The 18,564-nt window shown below is 42.5% G+C and overlaps 1 protein-coding gene across 3 annotated transcripts in view; it reads right to left on the minus strand.

The window, feature by feature from the left end:
* The window catches only part of cdk17 (cyclin dependent kinase 17), an 85,067-nt gene that overhangs the window by 27,853 nt on the left and 38,650 nt on the right, over window positions 1–18,564 (minus strand). For 2 of the 3 annotated variants that reach the window (XM_006633301.3, XM_015352292.2), the window contains 2 exons: window positions 11,501–11,651; window positions 872–1,036 (listed from right to left, as the gene is read on the minus strand). In XM_006633301.3, coding sequence (XP_006633364.1) covers window positions 872–1,036; window positions 11,501–11,627 — 292 coding nt within the window. In that variant the 5' untranslated portion in view covers window positions 11,628–11,651. Of the gene's footprint in view, window positions 1–871; window positions 1,037–7,018; window positions 7,184–11,500; window positions 11,652–18,564 lie in introns of those variants that run through there. The other variant, XM_015352293.2, reaches the window with a different exon arrangement.

Raw genomic sequence — 18,564 nt, forward strand, 5'->3', positions numbered from 1 at the left:
TAAACCACATTGACTTACAGTCAATATTGTAGGACATTGTATTGTATTGTATTGTAGGACATTTTGTTCCAAGAAAGCATATCTTTAAAACAAACAGGAACCTGCAGTTCTTTGCAAATGAACCATTTGACATTTTTACTTCATACCTCATCATGTCAGAACAGCATTATATCTGTGAGTGAACATTTTTTATACTAAACATATTTCACACAAAAAGCAGCGCGCTCTGTCTGGCATTTTTACCGTCTTCTTCATTCGCGATTTTACCAATAAAAACAAAATCCTCTCATTTAAAAGTCTGTTGCCATCAATTTTCTGCAATGAACATTCCCATCTAATGTGCACAGATGTCCTTAACCGTGTTCCAAAAGAATATGTACATGCAGAACAGGGGATAATGAATTTTCATGACGTGCTTCTTTAATTCTCACCGAGCGGAGAGATTCTCGGGGCTTTAAACAATAAAGCATGTGACATGTTTCAACATCACCAGAAAATGGACATTATACTGGGAAACACGGCTAGGGATGTCAAAACATGGACATTCCAAGTCCTGCAATAAATATCAGGAATGTTCAAAGAAAGTGACAGGGTCAGAACCTCAGGCTGCTACAGATTTTCCCTTCCTAACCCTTTGAAAACACAGTGGTCACTAAGGTGCTTCCCAAGCAAATAATATCAGCAATTTTCGACATAGAGGACACAGACTTGATATGATTACAAGTGAAATTAGGGGGGGGAATGATGCACTGGAGGTTATTCATTAGTAAACTGAGTGTAAATCGCTTGGGATCGTTGCGCAGGTGCGCAGGAAGGAGACCTGCTTGCGCCGGTCTGGGGTCTGGAGGCCAGCGGAGAGGCGGGGACTCACCTAGCCTGCTGCCGTTCCTGGGCATGGCCATGAAGGAGCTGAGGCTGCCGCCGATGACGCTGTGCGGCCGGCGCAGGGGCGGCTTCTTGAAGGAGCCGGTGTACTGGTGCAGGAAGGAGTGCATGCTGTGCGACGTGGGCGGCCGGCCATTCCTCACAATTGGCTCTGGAGTCCCAGGAGACACAACGACACAACAGAAGCCGGCTGTCAGGATGCAATACTGAGCTCTCCACATGCTATGTACATCTTATATTACAGCAGTTCAAGTAGGCAGCTGCGTCAGCATGCGTATGCTGCAAAGGAACAAATAAAGGTTTAGACACCCGAAGCTCGACAGCCAAAATGTTGCTTTTCTTTTCCTCTCAGTATGGAATAAATCTTTACTTGTTTCTCTACATTATATTCTCCTGGTTACAGATCAGAACATTCTCCTTCTAGAGTTACAAGTCATCCCTTACGTGGAAAGTGTCATTATGACGTGGAACGTTCATGAGCTACTGCGACTTATTTCGTCCGTCTGAATTAGTAAGAACAAACGTTGGGAAGGAATAAGGGCTGTTGCATTGGCAGCAGTGTGGAGAAGTGGTGAGAGCTCTGGACTCTCAACTGGACGTTTGTGGGGTCAGATGTGTGGCTGGAAACACTGCTTGACCAGGGAACTTCACTCTTATTGCTTCGAGAATACACCCAGGTTACAAATTCAAGTTGCTGTGGATAAAAGTGTCAGTCAAAGACATTATTAATATGAATAACACACAAAAAGCAGCCGCCAAGCTCTTGGGAAGACCAAAGCAGGAGCTATGCTAGAAATGAACATTTTAGTTTTCTTGGTTCAAAAGACACATAAAAGTTGTAGGACTCAACACTGAAACACAGGAACATAAAAAAAAACCCAACAAATGCTGAATCACAGCCACTATGAGATCGCTTCAAATTTTCGCGTGCTCTTCAGGCTGCTTTCAGCTTTCAGCCGCACAGCCCACAGAGGTGCTCTGGGTAAGCTGAAATTGAACGCGAATATTGAAGTGATATTTCTGCCGTTGCTGCTCAGGCTATAAAGTGGCAGGTTGAATGTGTGAACAATCCTCAACAAAGCAGAAAGGTACATTACCGTGTACATAATCATTGCACAGAGGCCACTGCAGCATCAAACCCACCCCCTCGCCCCAGCCTCTCCCCTGTCACAGCACATACATCCACACATGCTAAATGAATAACCACTCCCTACTGATATGTTCACCTGGAACCTTCACAGAATCAGCCGTGGATGGCCAAACACCAGTGCTCTTTTCACTGTTTCGGATTAATTCAAAAGACGCCAAAGTCAGCAAATAAAACCACATTAGAGTCAACTGCATTATGAACTGCTGTTCAATCCAATTACTATTTCTCTTTGTACTTTGCACTTTTTTTAAGTTTCTTTTTCCTGGGCACACGGCAGTCTACTGTAAACCCCCTTCAAGAGTTTTACATCTGACTGATGGAGTGAAAGTACCCTTTTTCATGTCAGAAAAACAAGAATGAATCATGCCCGGTCACAATAAAAAACAAGACTGTACTTGCTCTAGGGGAGCACTAATGAACAAATATACAGAAACAAAAGGAACTGCAAATGGTTTCACTCATTATTATTTTTCACACACGTTTTGATACTACTGTCTGTACTTAATTAAGGCAAGAATCTATATTAGAACTATTTTCTTCATTTTTTTAAATGCTGGTCTTTAACCATCATTATTATTTGCTTGGGGATTTTGCAATTGTGAATTGCAGGTGAAAAATCCCCTGAACTTCAGCACGGTGTGAGAGAAAGCTCACGGTGTAAAGAAAGCAGTGTCGAGCGTGATGCAGAGAATGAGCAGCTACCTGTTAGTCAGACTGCTGTCTACAGCAAACTGCCCATGGCAAGCAGTGCAAACCCCAAAATAAAAAAAAAGCAGGTCTTATACACACACACCACCACAAGAAGATTAAAATACAGACTGCAGGCTTTGAAGTTCTGAATTCCCTTTTCTTTAACTGCTTACAGAGTTGCAAAAGCAAATCTAGACACTTTAGAGGCCTGACAGGATGTTAACCAAACTTGCTTGTGCTTTCTTTCTCACACTGCCTTTCATGTTTCTTTTTAATGAAGCTTGAGGAAAAGCAATACTTTAACTAGGAACACTGTAAACAGAGAACAGTCTGTTAACCACCAAATTTTTAAGGAAGCCCATTACTGGACAATATCACTTTGCTTACTGTTACTTCTCTCAAAACTCTCTGGATGCTCAAGAGTTTGGTTGCCAAGCAATAGACCTCTTGTAAAGAAAAGACCAACATCCCAGGTCTTTTCTAACTAGCGCGCGTAAACAGTCCTTAAGCACCGCCACAATATGGTGGCTTGTCATTGCAAGCAGAAGGCCTGGCTCAATGGGGACAAGGGCCTGACAGCAGTTCATACTGTACTTTCTCCATTATCATTTAATCTGAAAAGGACAGCAAAGGGCTCTTCACTGTATTAATTATTTGCTGTGCATTTCCAGCAGATAGAACCAGAACAAAACAGGGCAGGCATAGCTTCCATCAATCTTCATTAGAAATGCTAAAAAAAAAAAGCTTGCTCATCCATGAATGCCTGTCAAACATTCCTGGTTGTTTACTCTTGAGGTAATCAGAAGCTCCAAAAATGTGGAGTATGCAGATATGAGTCTATGACCAGGTGGGTTTAAACAGTGCACTAATCAGGCCCACTCACTGAATAATCCTGTGGAATTTCATGAAAAGATAAACAACCCCTGTTTGAACATGCAGACCCGCCAAATTTGTGTGCAAAAAAGGCCTTGCACTGACCCCCTTGTACAGTAATTAATCACTGTATCTTTTTCAGATGTGTGTACAGTACATGTGTGCCTTGTTCCTAATGAGCAAGAATTGCAGGGGAACTCAAGAGAATACAACCCCTACTTTAAGATTTATACTACAGTTGAATCCAAACAAGGTAAAATATTTTCCTTGCTTGAATGTGGTGCCTCAGACTAAAATTACTTAATACACATGTAGAAAAAAGACCACTGGAATATGGAAAAGTGCAAAACTGCAGACAACAGATATTTTTGTTGTTCACAGCAGGTAGCACTGTGAAACACTGCACAAGGTTCCAGACTTGTAACAGGGAGAGGTTGTGTTCTAATCCCCCAGTGAGCCACTGCTGTCGTCACCCTGAGCTGGATACATCACTCGAATCACTCCAATGAAACACTAAGCCATGCAAAAGGGTGCAAATGTAAGACGCTTTGGAGAAAAGTGTCAGTCAAATTACATTTGTAGGTAGCCGACTGCTTTTCTAACATAAATCAAAGTTAGGGATTTTTTTCCCCCCCAGAACGCGGTGCAGAATGTTAACAGAGCTGTGAAAGGGATGTTATCTCCCTCAAGCAGGCTAAAGGCAGTTCTCCACCCAGGGGCCAGGTAACAGGACCAGCTCAGATTCAGGTTACAATGCTAATGAGGTGCAATAAAGCGTAATTGTCTTTCACTGCAACTAGGTAACAAAAACAGGGCTTACTCAAGTGCTCGCCTCAAGATGAGGCGCGCAATAAGTCACCTGAATCATTTCTGACTGAGAGGTCTCACACATACATGCATTCCTTCTTTAAAGAAGGATGGAAACTAAAAAAAAAACTGCATTAAGTAATACCTTGTACTATTCTATTCTTATTACCTTCCACATACAGGTTGACTGAAACACAGACCATTAGGGATTCTGCATCTGCATGGAGATGTAGGTTATAATGTAACAAGCCTTACCACAGTGTGTAGGATCACTTCTCCATATCAGTGACAATACAGCCTTTTAGACATTTAATTATCAACTTGCTTTAAAAATACAATTCTGATATTTCAATTAACTAGTTTAACTGTGGACAATATCTCAAAATAATAATAATCATAGGTTTTTGCACAAAACACCAACAGATTACAGTGCACACCATCAAAGAAGAGCACAAAGTGGTGCCTAACATGGCGAGTCCTGAGTTGGCATCTACCGGCAGAGCCACTTCCGAGTATTTAGAAACTGCCATTTTCAATTGTGCAAAGGTCATCTAAAAACTCAGTTCATGGACCCTCTGAAAACATGAAGTGTTATTAAGTGTAATTAAAAGTGTTAAAATAATGTGCACCTTCATTGCTCTCACCAAATTAATTGTTGAATATTTTGGATATCTAATGCATCCTAATCCTAAAAGCACTTTAAATTCAATTTAATTTAATATTTTTTTTAATTAATCAATAAATCCTACAGTTACTTGACAGACAACTACAATATACAGTAGTATATGAATACATTCCTTAGAATACCAGGTCTGAATACATTTTGAAATCTTCACCTTGATTACATAGTTTGAAAATTATGCTTTATAAAATATGAGCTCACTTTTTTTAGATCTCAGAAAAAATGAACACTTGAACCCAAATCTCAGGCTTGAACATCAGAAAAGGATTTCAAAACTTTATGTATTTTATTCTTCATTGCCTTAACATAAAGCGCTTATGATAAACTGGCAAATCACAAGACATCTTTATTTTAAAACATCAAACTAGAGCAATACAACAGAATAATACAAAGAGACTTGAAGCAGTATGAAATGTTGGTTAAATATGACTTCAAGGCTGCTGAATTAAACACATTTCCAAGAGATTAGGGCTCAAGAGACTATCAGAAGGTTGGGTGCAAAAGCTAAGATTCACATTTTTCAGAACTTGGTTAAATTAACTGTTCACATAATGAAAAAAAACACCCATGTAGCTGAGACAAACACTATCCATTCAAATTCTAAACTGACAAATCATATTGAGCAAAATCTTAGCGAAGATAATCTCCAACACCACCACAGACAGACGAGCACTGGCACATTCTGAAAAGGTGCGCTCCACTTTAAAAAGGGTTACATACTGTAAGTCACAAACTGAAGCTCCGGAAAGTTATCCATCCATCATCAAACCATTTTATCCAAAACAGGGTCGTGTGGGAGCCGGAGCCTATCCCAGCAAACCATGGGCGCAAGGCGGGATACACCCTGGGTGGGACGCAAACACAAAAACACACCCACACCTGTGGCAATTTTCTCTGAAGCCAAATGACCTTCCATTAAGTCTCTGGACTGTGGGGGGAAACCACAGCACCCAGAGGAAACCTCCAGTAAATGTAAGGAGAACATACTAGCTCCACGCAGACAGACATTAAACCCAGGGCCGCCAGCACTGCAAGACAATGCTAACCGCCACACCGCGTCTGCTGAACATGATCTGTCGTGCAGCTGAGAGATCTGAACCTCAAATCAAAACGCAACCTGTGAACCACATCAAATATGTTCCGCACAGAAAACAAGTTTCAGATGGTGAAAGCACAAAGCTATTTGGAGATCTATTATTCTGTGCCAACCCTCTGTTTTCAAACCGAGCAATCATGGAGCAAGCTGCACTTAGCAACATCTGCAGCTCAGCCAGCACATCTTGATCTTGCTAAATCTCTCGATACAGTTGTAAAGGAGATGAGCATTTTTCACAGCTGAATATGTTTAAATTCGTTTTTGAGATCTGATCTCAAGTGCAATTTATGAATTATTAAATTAAGCGAGTTACACTGCAGTGCAGATGTACCTAGCCAAATTGTTCGATCTTCTTTAGCGCGCCTGCTGATTAACAGATGAAGGTTTCTGGGATTCATTTCTCATGGCAGACTGTCTGTCGAGAAAGGAACAATATAACTTTTCAATTCTCGGTTATGAAAAACAACACTCATTATTAACCTACTAACCTGCCTTTAAAACAAGCATCATGCCCCTTGAGTGAAACAAAAACGCTGATTTTATGAAAAAAGTAATGTGAAGAAGCTTCAATAAGAACATTTTTACTTTACAACCTTACTTCTTCACTGGACATGAAATACTTCTATAACAAAGCTCGTGCAATAATTGAAATTAAAATATAACTTCACTAGTTACCCAATATAGACTTCCACTGAACTCGGTACCTAAGAGAAAACTTGGCAGACTGTTTTCTAACTTACCACTTTTCACACACTGCATTCATGTGCACTGCCCTCTACACTTCAGGTCCTAAGACCTGTAGCAAACTGTATGGTCTGAATTGCACAGCCTGTACCTGTCGTGATCAACGGCACAGCCTTGCCAGCTCCTGGAAAAGTCTCCATAAAGAAGCTACAAGCTGCTGCTGCTGCCTGGTAGACGTTTCACTCCACGTGAAACCTGGGGCAGGTCAGCATCACCCGCAATGAGCTTTTCTTGCTGGTGTGCCGTCGGGCTGTGTAGATCCTCATGAAACCCATCCAATCATAAGCCTGACCTGCTTTCAGGAAGGTGCCCTCTCTACTGCCTGTGCAGCAGGAGTCCAAAACAGTAGAGTGCTGTCCCTGCCAGTTTATCAGGGCTTGATCTACTGAACATATTGCTTAATTTGAGCGCTCTTCCAGTCCACAAGTCCTTTTATCTGTCTGTAGCTCCTATAGCCTGTTATTAACAATGTGTATATTTGTCCTGTATAATTGCCAATGCAGGCCCCAGCTGTAGGGCCCTGTTTCCCTCTGCTTCCCCAATTTAACCACCACATGAAAGGGTAAGTGAGCAGAGGGTAATCAGAGTGACAAAGAAATGAGTACTTTACACTCAATGAACCCTCTAGGCAGGAAACGAAGCAAAGTAAATTGTGCATTAGCTCAGAGCAGAGAAAAAAAAAAGCCAAGGTTGTTATTGTGTAGAGTTTGGAGACATTAGAAGTGCTTTTACCCATTACGTTACTGATTAGAAACGAAGAGATGGGACTTTACAGAGCTTTTATTTTCAGAGAAACACCCATGTGTTCTAGCTCATTTCATTTCAAAGACAGAGTTAACACCTTCGAATTCTCCTTCCAATGTCGTTTGCTATAGAATGTCCTTAGTTCTAATGGTACTGGCTATCATTTTCAGTATTTCAGAAATCTAGGAATCTGCTAATCCAGTATTGTTGCTTCTACCAGCATTATTTGATTCAAGACCAGTTTTTTTTTGCAGGAAAACAAGTTACCATGCCCTTAAGCAAAACCTTCAAAGGGGAAGGTTGGGGAAGCCAGGAATGTTAATGGCAACAGCAAGGAGTAGTGTTATGGGCTCTGGTCTCTATACAGGTTGCGGGTCCAAATCCCAGATGATGTACTCCCATATATTATCTGCATTTTCGCCTAAAAAAAAATCAAGATACCGTCATACATTATAATTTAGAAATGAAGGATAATTAAAATAATAACGAGCTCAATAAGATAACTAAACTTCTTGGATGCAGGATAATTGCAGACAATATACGTTCTCACTGTAGAACCTAAAAGCATAAAAATGACAAATAATACAAATCTGAGATGATAAAGGTTTGTTTTTGTAATTCAATCTGAGGAAATTACAACTGGAGCTGTACTGTTAACAATTACACCGGAGCTATAAGTGAAGTTGAGCCTTAGAACCTTTGAATAATTTCAACTAAGCAATATAATACACGCTTGTGACCAGAGATCAATCCGGCACCTGCCGTGCTTTAACTGTCAGAATTTCACAAATTGTTAGGCGCGCCACTGCATCATTGAGCACCTTTGCTGAATCACAGCTATGGTACCATTTTTTGTCTCGTATTAGAAGCAGCTTAAGCAAAATCACACACCTGGCAATCGGTGAACAAAAAAAACAATTCCACAATTATGTCCTGAACACGTGGAGGTAGAAAACATGAGCTCCTTTGCTAAGGACACAAACGGGTGATTTTAACATACAAGAAGGAAAATGTGCTGTTCAGAAGAGGGCCTCAGGGTCTTGTGTAGGCACCTGCCGTTTCCTCACTCCCAGGAAGGAGAGGTCCAAGGAGGTGAACTCATTAATGCGGTGCACATTAAAGTTCTAATTGTTCAGCTGTTTTTAGACCTGTGATAAGCACTTTGGTATCAGAAGCATATAAGTGTCAATATATTGACACAAGTTGTTTCACTTGGGAATTCCATCAGTAACTTCAGAATATCTTTAATTTTACATTTATGGAATTCATTGTAAGTATAAGTGTAATTAATAACTTTGCAGATGTCAATGTAACTGGAACTGACCCCAGAGCATCACTTATTTAATGTAGTACCATCAGCTCAAACTGTGTTGTTGTTTTTAGTCATCTTAAAAACTTGGTAATCCTTTTCGGTTTATGGTGATGTAAGATGCTGCGATTCTGATAATGAGCAAAACAAAATGGCATCAGGTTCTTTTCTGGAAGTTTCCTGAACTGTGCTGCCTCTCTTAGTCTTACAGAGCTTACCTTAAATGTTAGTTATAACTTTAAATAAATAAAGAAGACGCTTCTCAGTGCCACCTTTAAAGTAGACTAGAATTAACATCAGCTAGAAAAATACCTCCTTATGGCACTCTCGTTAAAATACCAATCTGCAATAATTTGACTGCAATTACACAAAGGAAAATGTTGTCCTCGTGTTGGTTGCTATGGGCACAACCAAGCATTAGAATGAGATAAGGTTAGCCAAGGGGAAAAAAAAATCTCAGCCCGCAGATTCAACAGGTGACTGCACAGACTGGAAGAGGAGAAATGCCAGGGTACACACAGATGCCGAGAAGACAACAAACCACTGGGTACGACTTTTTTCTTTCTGCCTGATTACATAAAGTGTTGGCCATTCTGAAAAGGTTCAATTAAATAAGAAAAACAGACCCTTGTTTTCGGAGTTGGCACAGTACGGATTGCTTTTGTGTGCCTAAAATTTGCTCGGCTGGAGTGACAGTCTCTCAAAAGTATCCTGCAACCCAAAAGACCAGAAAAACGGTTTAAAGTTCTAAAAAGTAGAAGATGCATAAGAATTTTTTTACATGAATTTACACTACTTGAGTAAATATTTCTGCTTTAATGTTTTGTGATAAAGACAATTAACCAATATAAGGAGGTTTACAGCCAAAGAACAATTTTTGCACAACATACACTAAAAGCCTCAGGCTTCAAAGTAAATGCCCTTTTGGTGTAATAATACAACATAAGAGAGAAGAAAGTGCTATGTTCATCAAAACCACAATGTGTGCCTTCCTGTGTGAGTATTGTAACATGGGTGGATATGATAGAAGCTACATTGACTTTAATTTGACGTTCTCAGAGAAAAAAAATATATCACTTGATAAAATAAACATGTATGCCACCTACAAATTAATGTATTTTGTTAGGAGATTAATTAGCTGGAGGGGCACGGGTGCACAGGCTCTTGCAGGACCCTAAAGGGGTTCTGGGGTGCTGTTTGTGAGGAGTTTGTATGTTCTCCCTGTGTTCATGTGGGTTCCCTCCAGATTCTCCAGTTTCCTCCCACAGTCCAAAGACATGCTGGTAGGTCACCAGGCATCTGGGAGCACTGGCTGTGGTGTGCATGTGTGTGTGTGTGCTCTTTAATGGATGGACTGGGACTAGAGTCCCGCTCAGGGTGTAACCTCCACCCTTTGCATGCTTCCCCATGACCCTGTACTGGATAAAGTTGTTAGAAAGCTGAAGGGTGGATGGATTAATTTAACTGGTCAGTGACACACATGCAGGGGGATGATTAAATTGCAGAAATGTACGCAGGAAAGCCTGATAGGGTGCAGAATAAAAGCCAACGTGATGATAAAATGTAGGACTAAAATAAATTGGTAATCATAGAAACATAATGTACTCGCAATGACATTTTAACTTAAGAAATTTCATATGAGAGTCTAATGTAGAATAATTATCTCACTACAAGCCCAAAGTTAAAGGTTACAGGTAAGATTTTACAAAAACTGACCTTCCATCCATTATCCTACAGAGTGTGACGGAGAGATCAAGCTCACCTGTGCTAGAAACACTGAATAACCTATCCAACTTGTATCTGGAAGTCTGGGGGATAACCGACCACGCGGAGAAATCGCTGGCACACAGGCAGAACATGCAAACTCCATACTGAAGGCCCCCTGTCTGGAACCAGGACCCTAGAACTGTGAGGCTGCAGTGCCCCCCACCTAGATAATGTCCCACCCTAAACGCATTTATTTTTCAAACGATTACATATGAAGCAATAATCATCATGGAATTTATAAGGTAATAACAAAACAGAGCTGAAGTGAAAGAAATGATTTTAACACCATTAAAGTTAATATGAAAAGTCATAATGTGCTAACAGGCTATTTATACGACTTCCGCTTTTGCTCATGAATTAGTCATGAACAGTCACTCACCACGAAGTGTTCCTAAGTTACTTACGGTTTAAAGGCCCAGATAAAATATTTTTAAATATTTTAACAGAATGATTCATTTTTGGTATTTTACCCCAATACCAATTCAATAAGGTCATAATATTTTTTTAATACCACCACAAATATTTCACAGAGCGACTCCAGTTAAAGGGTAATTGCACGTTTCCCAGGTGTTGTCAATATGGAAGAGAATTCTCCAGGTCCTGTAACTACCGGTGCCCTCTTGACGAGCTGCCAGTGAAGGAGGCAGCTGTGTCGGGCACCTGGGCCAACCGGGGCGTTCGGTCAGCAGCCTCCTCGGTGGCCCTGAAGAAGAGAATACCCACGAGGCTCCACAGCGGGGCAGGCTGACTCACCATTGTCTTTGATGCTGTTCTCCTCGATGGTCATCTGCTCCGCCAGCTCCGACAGGGACTCGTCGATGGTCTGGCTCCCGCGCAACGTGAGAGACAGGCGCCGCTTGAACTTCTTCATCTTTTCCATCGGGTGGTGCTCGCGGGAGAGGGCCTGCAACGAGAACCGGGGAGAGCGTGAGGGCCAGAGGGGCCAAGGCCCCGACACACCCCGACTACCCCTCCTCCACAGCCGGCAGAGGTAACGGGACAGAGGGCAGTGCTTTCATTATCTACATAAGCACGGTTGAGGTTCGATTTCTGGCCAAAGCAAAGCTTCATACGGTGGGATTAATGATTGAACAGGCTACTACCAATATTTATAGAACATATACACAGTGTGCGGGCGCATGTAAACATGGTTTACATCCAAACCTTTACAGGTGTATATCAGCATCTGCCCAGAAATGCATTTCATATTTTACAGCTGCATTTCCTTCTTTATAAGCGACTTTAAAGTTTTTGCTAAAGTCAGGAACTGTTCAAATGTATTAAAAGAGTCAACTAAAGAGCACCGCAAAAATGCAGAGGTTCATAATCATGAATCTGCGTGCATTTGTTGGAGCATAGTTCTTTTTTGACGGACCCATTCGAGACAAAAAAAAAAAGAATCGGGCAAGGAAGAACTTACTCTCTATAGAGATATACACATGCATGGTAAAGTTCACTCCCAGTCAGGAAGCATCAGTGCACGCCCTTCTCTCACACTGCAGCAATTGTCCCATTTAGATGTTTGCAGCTGCCATTTTTATTTCATTTTTTAATCACTTGCCTGCCGGGTCTCCCTTTCATCCCCAGTATCTCCACCCCCATGCTGCCGAGAGATTCTCGCGGATTCTAATTGACGTAGCTCCGTTTTCTTGTGGGTACAGTGAGAGACAGAATGAGGACACCACCATCCCGCTGATGAGCTTTAACTGGCAGGACCACCTTGGTCAGGAGCCCCAGACAAACGGAACGGATTGGGCCGAGGGTCGCTTCCTTCAAACGCGGTCCTGAGTGGGCCCTGCTGCACAGCCGACGGGTGTGCCATTTCACCGAAACTGAACTGCAAAAGCCACACAAGGCAGGGACTTATGTCCTACTCAAATGCTTGCAAGTAGGTGAAATGAAGAAGGGAGAGGCTGTCCATCACTAAGAGAGAAATGATTGTACAATGTCTCACTGCGTGAGCTGCAGAGGGACAAGGGGGGGATAATTCTGCACTGAAAAGGACTGTATAAACAAAAGTGAAAGCACAACACTAACACCTTATCATAATACACCTGGAAATCATTACCCGGGTCTTCATCTCTTTGGATAGCCTCTCTCAAACTTTTTTCTTATCCACCCCTTTGTCTTATATTCCTCTTTTTCCCCACACTCCTTAAGAAGTCTCCTATCCCTAAAACATTGCACTTGCTCTTCTTTAAACCTTTCAGTGTGTAAGGAACCTCTGCTGCTTTCCTCAGAGTATCGTGTAAGGTCTTTACCACTCGTACAGTTTGTGAAGGTTTCTTTTCACGCGAAGGACATTACTTTTGTCACGTTGGGCTATTTCAGGAAAGAAGCTCGTGGATAATAAGACGTGTTCCTGCTGATTCCCATAACTGTCCAGGAAAGCAGGCTGGGATTAAACAATCCTCTTTCACGACACCCCTGGCAGCCCCATTGTTCATAACAAACCATCTTTATTTTACTGTACGAGACACCGCGTTTTTAAAACACGTTTGCCACCTAAACATTGACTTTAACGAGTGAGAGCTGCAAGACCATGCGAAGGCAAAAATCGCGACAGCGAAACAGGATTAATGACCCTCAGTTCCAGGAACGGGCTGCGTGTGTAGCCACTCTCCAGTTACAATCAGCAAAGCCTGAAGATTTGGGCAGAGATACCCAAGTGCCCCCACTACAATGGTTCACACTTTAAAAAAACGTTTACACCAGGCAGCAACAGGAAACACCTTGAGAGAGCGCTGTCCTGGACAAACCCCCAAAGCAGCGCGCAATTTCCCAGCTCATTGTGTGCGGCCGCCGCCTGACTCGCCGCGACAGGAACGGAACAGCCCAGCGCTGGGCTCTCCTGCGTCACAAGGCAGGACAAACCTCCGCTGGGGCCGGCAGATAACATTCAACACCCCGCTCACATGGCACGACGGCACACCGACACCCCCACAAATCCCACCCCTACAACGCAGCCAGGCACTGCCATGACAAGGAGACAAAGCTCCAGTGTGAAGTGCACCGCACGCAAATCGCATTACGTTAAAATAAACAGACGAAAAGAAAACCTTCCAGTGTAAGAGTTGCACCGCTTCAGCAGCACAAGAAAAGGGGGGTGTATTTCTAAAGAAAAAAACCCAAACAAACAGTTGTTTGCTTTTTCCAGCTGTCCGGCTGATCTCGCCAGGAGCGACCTTTTTGAATACAATTACCGGTGTGAGGGTTTAATTGCACAAAGGAGGAAGAGGGCAAAACTTCTGAGAGTATTGAACTGGCTCGCCTGCAGAAGCTGCAGGAATGCAAGCGACTCCTGAGCTCCTGAGGCAAGCAGCGTGACAGAAACACGTCCCAGTGTCATACACAAAATTCCTCCCTGACAATCACCCAAACTACGACAGCAGCTAACAGTTCAGGCTTCCCATCAGGGGTCTGTATTCCGGTCAGCAATAGATTTTGGTTTTCAAGCGCACATACACATCAGTAAAGGTGAACTGACGTTTACACGCGCCAGACCTCAATTTTACTTTTAAAGAGCTGAACCCTATTCTTTGATGTCTGATCATGGCCTTAATAAGAGCGCCAACCTGGGTGGTAGCCACTCATTTCCATTTCACTTTCTGAACTGTGTTGGTGCTGGCTGTCTGGAGGTTTTAATTAGCTCCATGGCAACCAAGGGCACCATCTGCTGAAGATGCAGGCCGATGCCTGTGAGCTGCTGGAGAAGCAGGTCTGAGGAACAACCTCAGGGGAGGAACGCCCGGAAAGATCTGAAGCCAGCCCCGCCTACCGCAACCATAATCACTGCAGCGGCCATAATGATCTTTTTCATCCAGCCTTCCTAACTTGTAAAACTAGCTGCATCATCCCATCCAGAAGGTAAACCAGCAATTGGCTCTAGGGAGTTAACTGGGGCAGATAAGCGCATAGGAATAGACAGAACTGCTGAAAATGTCGGGTCCAGCAATGGCATTTGGTTGTTTTTAGGATGTTATAGGTTTTTAATGAGAATTATGTGAAAAAAATGGAAACAACAGTGTACTTGGTCATAAACCCTGATAAGGATGAATTACGTTTAGGTTATAGTCTTTGATCTTAGCCGTGTCTCCCAGTAGTCTTTAAAATAGAATTTAGAAAATGGTCTGCAAACTTCTGCCCTCATAAAAAGACAACTTAAAATTAAAAATGTTTGATAAATTCTTTTGACATTTTCCACGTGACATCAAGCATCATAATTAAATTGCCCTTTTCAAATGATGGGAAAATATTTGTCAATTTGCACAGCATACAGCTACGAAAAACATTCGGGTTTCTAAACACTTCAAAATCTATTTTTTAGCAACCTCCTCTAAGCACCCTCTTCAACAGTAGGTCTTGGCCTCATTTCTGTCACTTTTGTGTTATGGGTTGATCAAATATTCATTCCCCTATTCCCAGCAGGACCTAGAAAAGATGTCTGGCAATGATCTAATGATATTAACTAGCTCACAGACTCGCAGAAAGCACAGCAAAAACAAAATTCCTCCCTGACAATCACCCAAACTACGACAGCAGCTAACAGTTCAGGTCGTGTCAATATGGCTTTTAGGATAGACCGCACCTTGACCCGAAAAAAAAAAGATTAAGATTTACATATAAATGTTTTTTAAAAATGCAAATACATTGTGCATATTAATGAATCTTTTAATCTGCTATTCTAAATAGTAAACATCACTAACACCTCCCAAAACCTGGTAAACCTAATGAAATAATTTAACATTGTGTAGCAACTGTCACTTATAGATTTAAATGATGTTCCTAGCTGCTACATGAGCTGGATTGGATCATTAAAATCCTCAGTTACTCTGGTTGGCTATCGTATGAGTCAATGATGGGCTTTATTATAATGTGGAACAGTCAGCTTGTTATCACCACAGTCAAGTTCCTTGTAATGGTGTGGTCCAAACTCACCTGGGCACAGCCACAGAGGACCTGAGGAGTGAGGTACAGCACACAGAGGAACAAGCAGACAGATCTACAGAGGGCTTCAAGTAAAGCAGCCTTGAAGTTCTTTGTTGTTTAAACGTACTCATAGTACACTTATATAACTAAGCTTGAATGTCTACTCCCGATCCAAGTTTTGTTGTTTGGGTATGTAATTCTTGCAGGAGCTTCTTAATATTGCTGAAAGAAAGAGGCTGTGCACTTAAAGAGTAACAGTTTTACAGGACTAAGGAAATGGATAGAAGCTAACCATGATTTATACAGTATTTTCAAACTTTCCCTCCTTGGAATATTTTATTCTCTTTTTTGTACATTTTTGGAAATCAGTGTTTGTGTCTTCCCCACCACGAGGGAAGTGAGTCATCCACCTGCCTGAACTGGGGACAGATTATCTGCATTTATGTTTTGAGGGAGAAAACACATTTTCGAAACTGAAAAGTCATTCTTCTTCAAACGCCTCTTTTCATGGTAAATGTAATTGAATCCCTTCCATAAATACTTGAGCTTCATAGATGTCCAAGCACTCCAGCCCTTCCCGTTGCTCCTTATTTTTCTTATGGAGCAAACATAAGACATGCAAACTCAACACAGAAGGTGCCATCCCAAGAGCTGTGGGACAGAAGCACTAAGCACCTTGCCATTCAGATATCCTACAGCAAACATCAATTACTGAGCATAATCAAAACACTTATTGCCCAAGATCCCAAAACCTTTTGAGTAACCACTAATGAGACTATCGTAAAAATACCAAACTTGTTCAAATGTAGCCGGCTAAGTCCTCAAACCCAAATGTCAGCCCATGCACTGATGTGCAGAGACTCTGAAAATCGCAGCAAGTCCCGACACCCATGGGTGCCTCTACGTTAGGGCTGAATCTCGTTGGAAAGATTGGTAGCAGAAAAGGTCTCTCCCTGCCTGACTGGCCTTCAACTTAGCAGCTGAGAGAGATGCAGAGGAGCACTGTTTGCCATGCCACTCTATCGCAAAAAGACATCCTTTTTAAACTGAAAACCAGGTGGCATGGTGGCAGCACTGGAGCCCCGGGTTGAATTCCCGGGCCTGGGGAGCCGTCTGTGTGGAGCTTATATGTTCTCCCCGTGATCTGGCTGGTTTCCTCCAGGAGCTCCAGTTTCCTCCCACAGTCCAGCGACGTACTGGTAGTTTAAGGCTTCTGGGAAAATCGGCTCCGGTGCGAGAGTGTGTGCCTGTGTGTGCCCCGCGATGGACCGGCGTAACATCCAGGGTGTATCCCGCCTTACGCATTGTCAGGCTGAAGTGGTTAAAAAAATGGAAAGATGGATAAATTCAAAGCCTTAGAGTTTACAATAACACCCAGCAAACAGTCCTCACTGCTCATCTCAGTGAGGTGAACACGCCAGTATTAAGAATCTTCACAACCTCATCCGTGCAGTTCCACCTGGCAGATCTGCCTGCTCCACTGGACTAACCAGAGCCCTGTGATGTAGTGCAGGGCAAGACCGAGCTTTGATGTTGCCATGAGCACTAGGGAGCAGGCCTGCTGGGCGCCTTGCAGAAAAGAGCCCTGCAGCCCCACACACTGGCTGCTTCTCTCATTAAAACCAAACGATAGGGTTCTGCCATGCATTTCCCTACCAGCACTTCCTACTTATAAGTAAATGTCACCTGTGCTTTTAGACCAGCTCAGCTCCTATTCTTATGTTGTATGTGACTCGAAGAACACTGAAACTAAGAGGTGTGCTGTGCACGCAGGTCTGGATTTGGCACTTTACCCCGATTGAATGCAAAACAGATTGTGCATTCCTAAAGCGTTTTCAGAGAAGCTGCGCCCTGCTGTTGTGGTTCTCTTACAGTACAAAAGCCTGCACCCATGCAGAGCCTTGTCATTGTAAAACAAGTGGGCCAGGCACACAGATGATACAGCTGGGAGAGAATGCCAAAGCACAAAACGGAGCACACAAAAGCACATCTGAGTCCATTAGTTCGAAGGCTGTTTTGTTGTATAACTGTTTCTATTAAACAGTCCAAGAAAAAAAAAAAGAAGACTGCAGTCAGTTGGCACAGTGGTTAGCATTGCTGCCTTGCAGTGCTGGGGCCCAGGGTTCAATAAGAGACCTGTGGTGCAGTCTGCATGGAGTTTGTATGCTCTCTCCCCCTTCCTAGTGGAATTCCTCTTGGTGCTCTGGTTTTCTCCCACAGTCCGAAAAAACATACTAGTAGGTCAATTGGCTTCCGGGAGAACTTGCCTTATTGTGAACGTGTCCACTGCTTGCCAGGAGAGGCACCAGTATCCCAGCATCCTGGATGAAATGGTTAAAAAATGGGTAAATGGATGTTTCTTCAGTCTTTCTTCTGGAAGTTTAGGAGACGTTATTTAGAATGCTTCCAGGCTACATTTTCATCAAAAATATCCCAACACTGTCTTTTTAAAATTAGGTTGCACACCTGAGTCTTTTAGTCTCGTGGTTAGAACAGTGAAACACAGACTTAAAATAAGTCTGAAAATGCATTAATCTGAAAGAAAATTAAACGCCCAGCATTTCACACTCTGTTCCTGTTCTGCAGCGAAATACTGTGAAGTTTTAATAGATAGGTTACAGGTCTCCTGGTAATTACAGTGCCATTTCTGTTTTTTTTCCCCCCAAAAGCACTCTTCAAACACACTACAATCATTAAGAGGAAGCCTTTTGATCTCTTGAGCCTATTTCCAGCTTGAAGATCAGAGCAACGATTCTGATGCAGAATCTGAAATCCTCTGCGACAGCAACAGAAATAATTCCCACACTGACAGCAGTGGTGTTGTAACTGTAACACATTGCATTCCTTCATATTGCACATGGCCTGTGGGGTACCGAGGGCTCTGTGTT

Source organism: Lepisosteus oculatus, chromosome 7, assembly GCF_040954835.1.
Source record: "Lepisosteus oculatus isolate fLepOcu1 chromosome 7, fLepOcu1.hap2, whole genome shotgun sequence".
NCBI classification, from domain to species: Eukaryota; Metazoa; Chordata; class Actinopteri; order Semionotiformes; family Lepisosteidae; genus Lepisosteus; species Lepisosteus oculatus.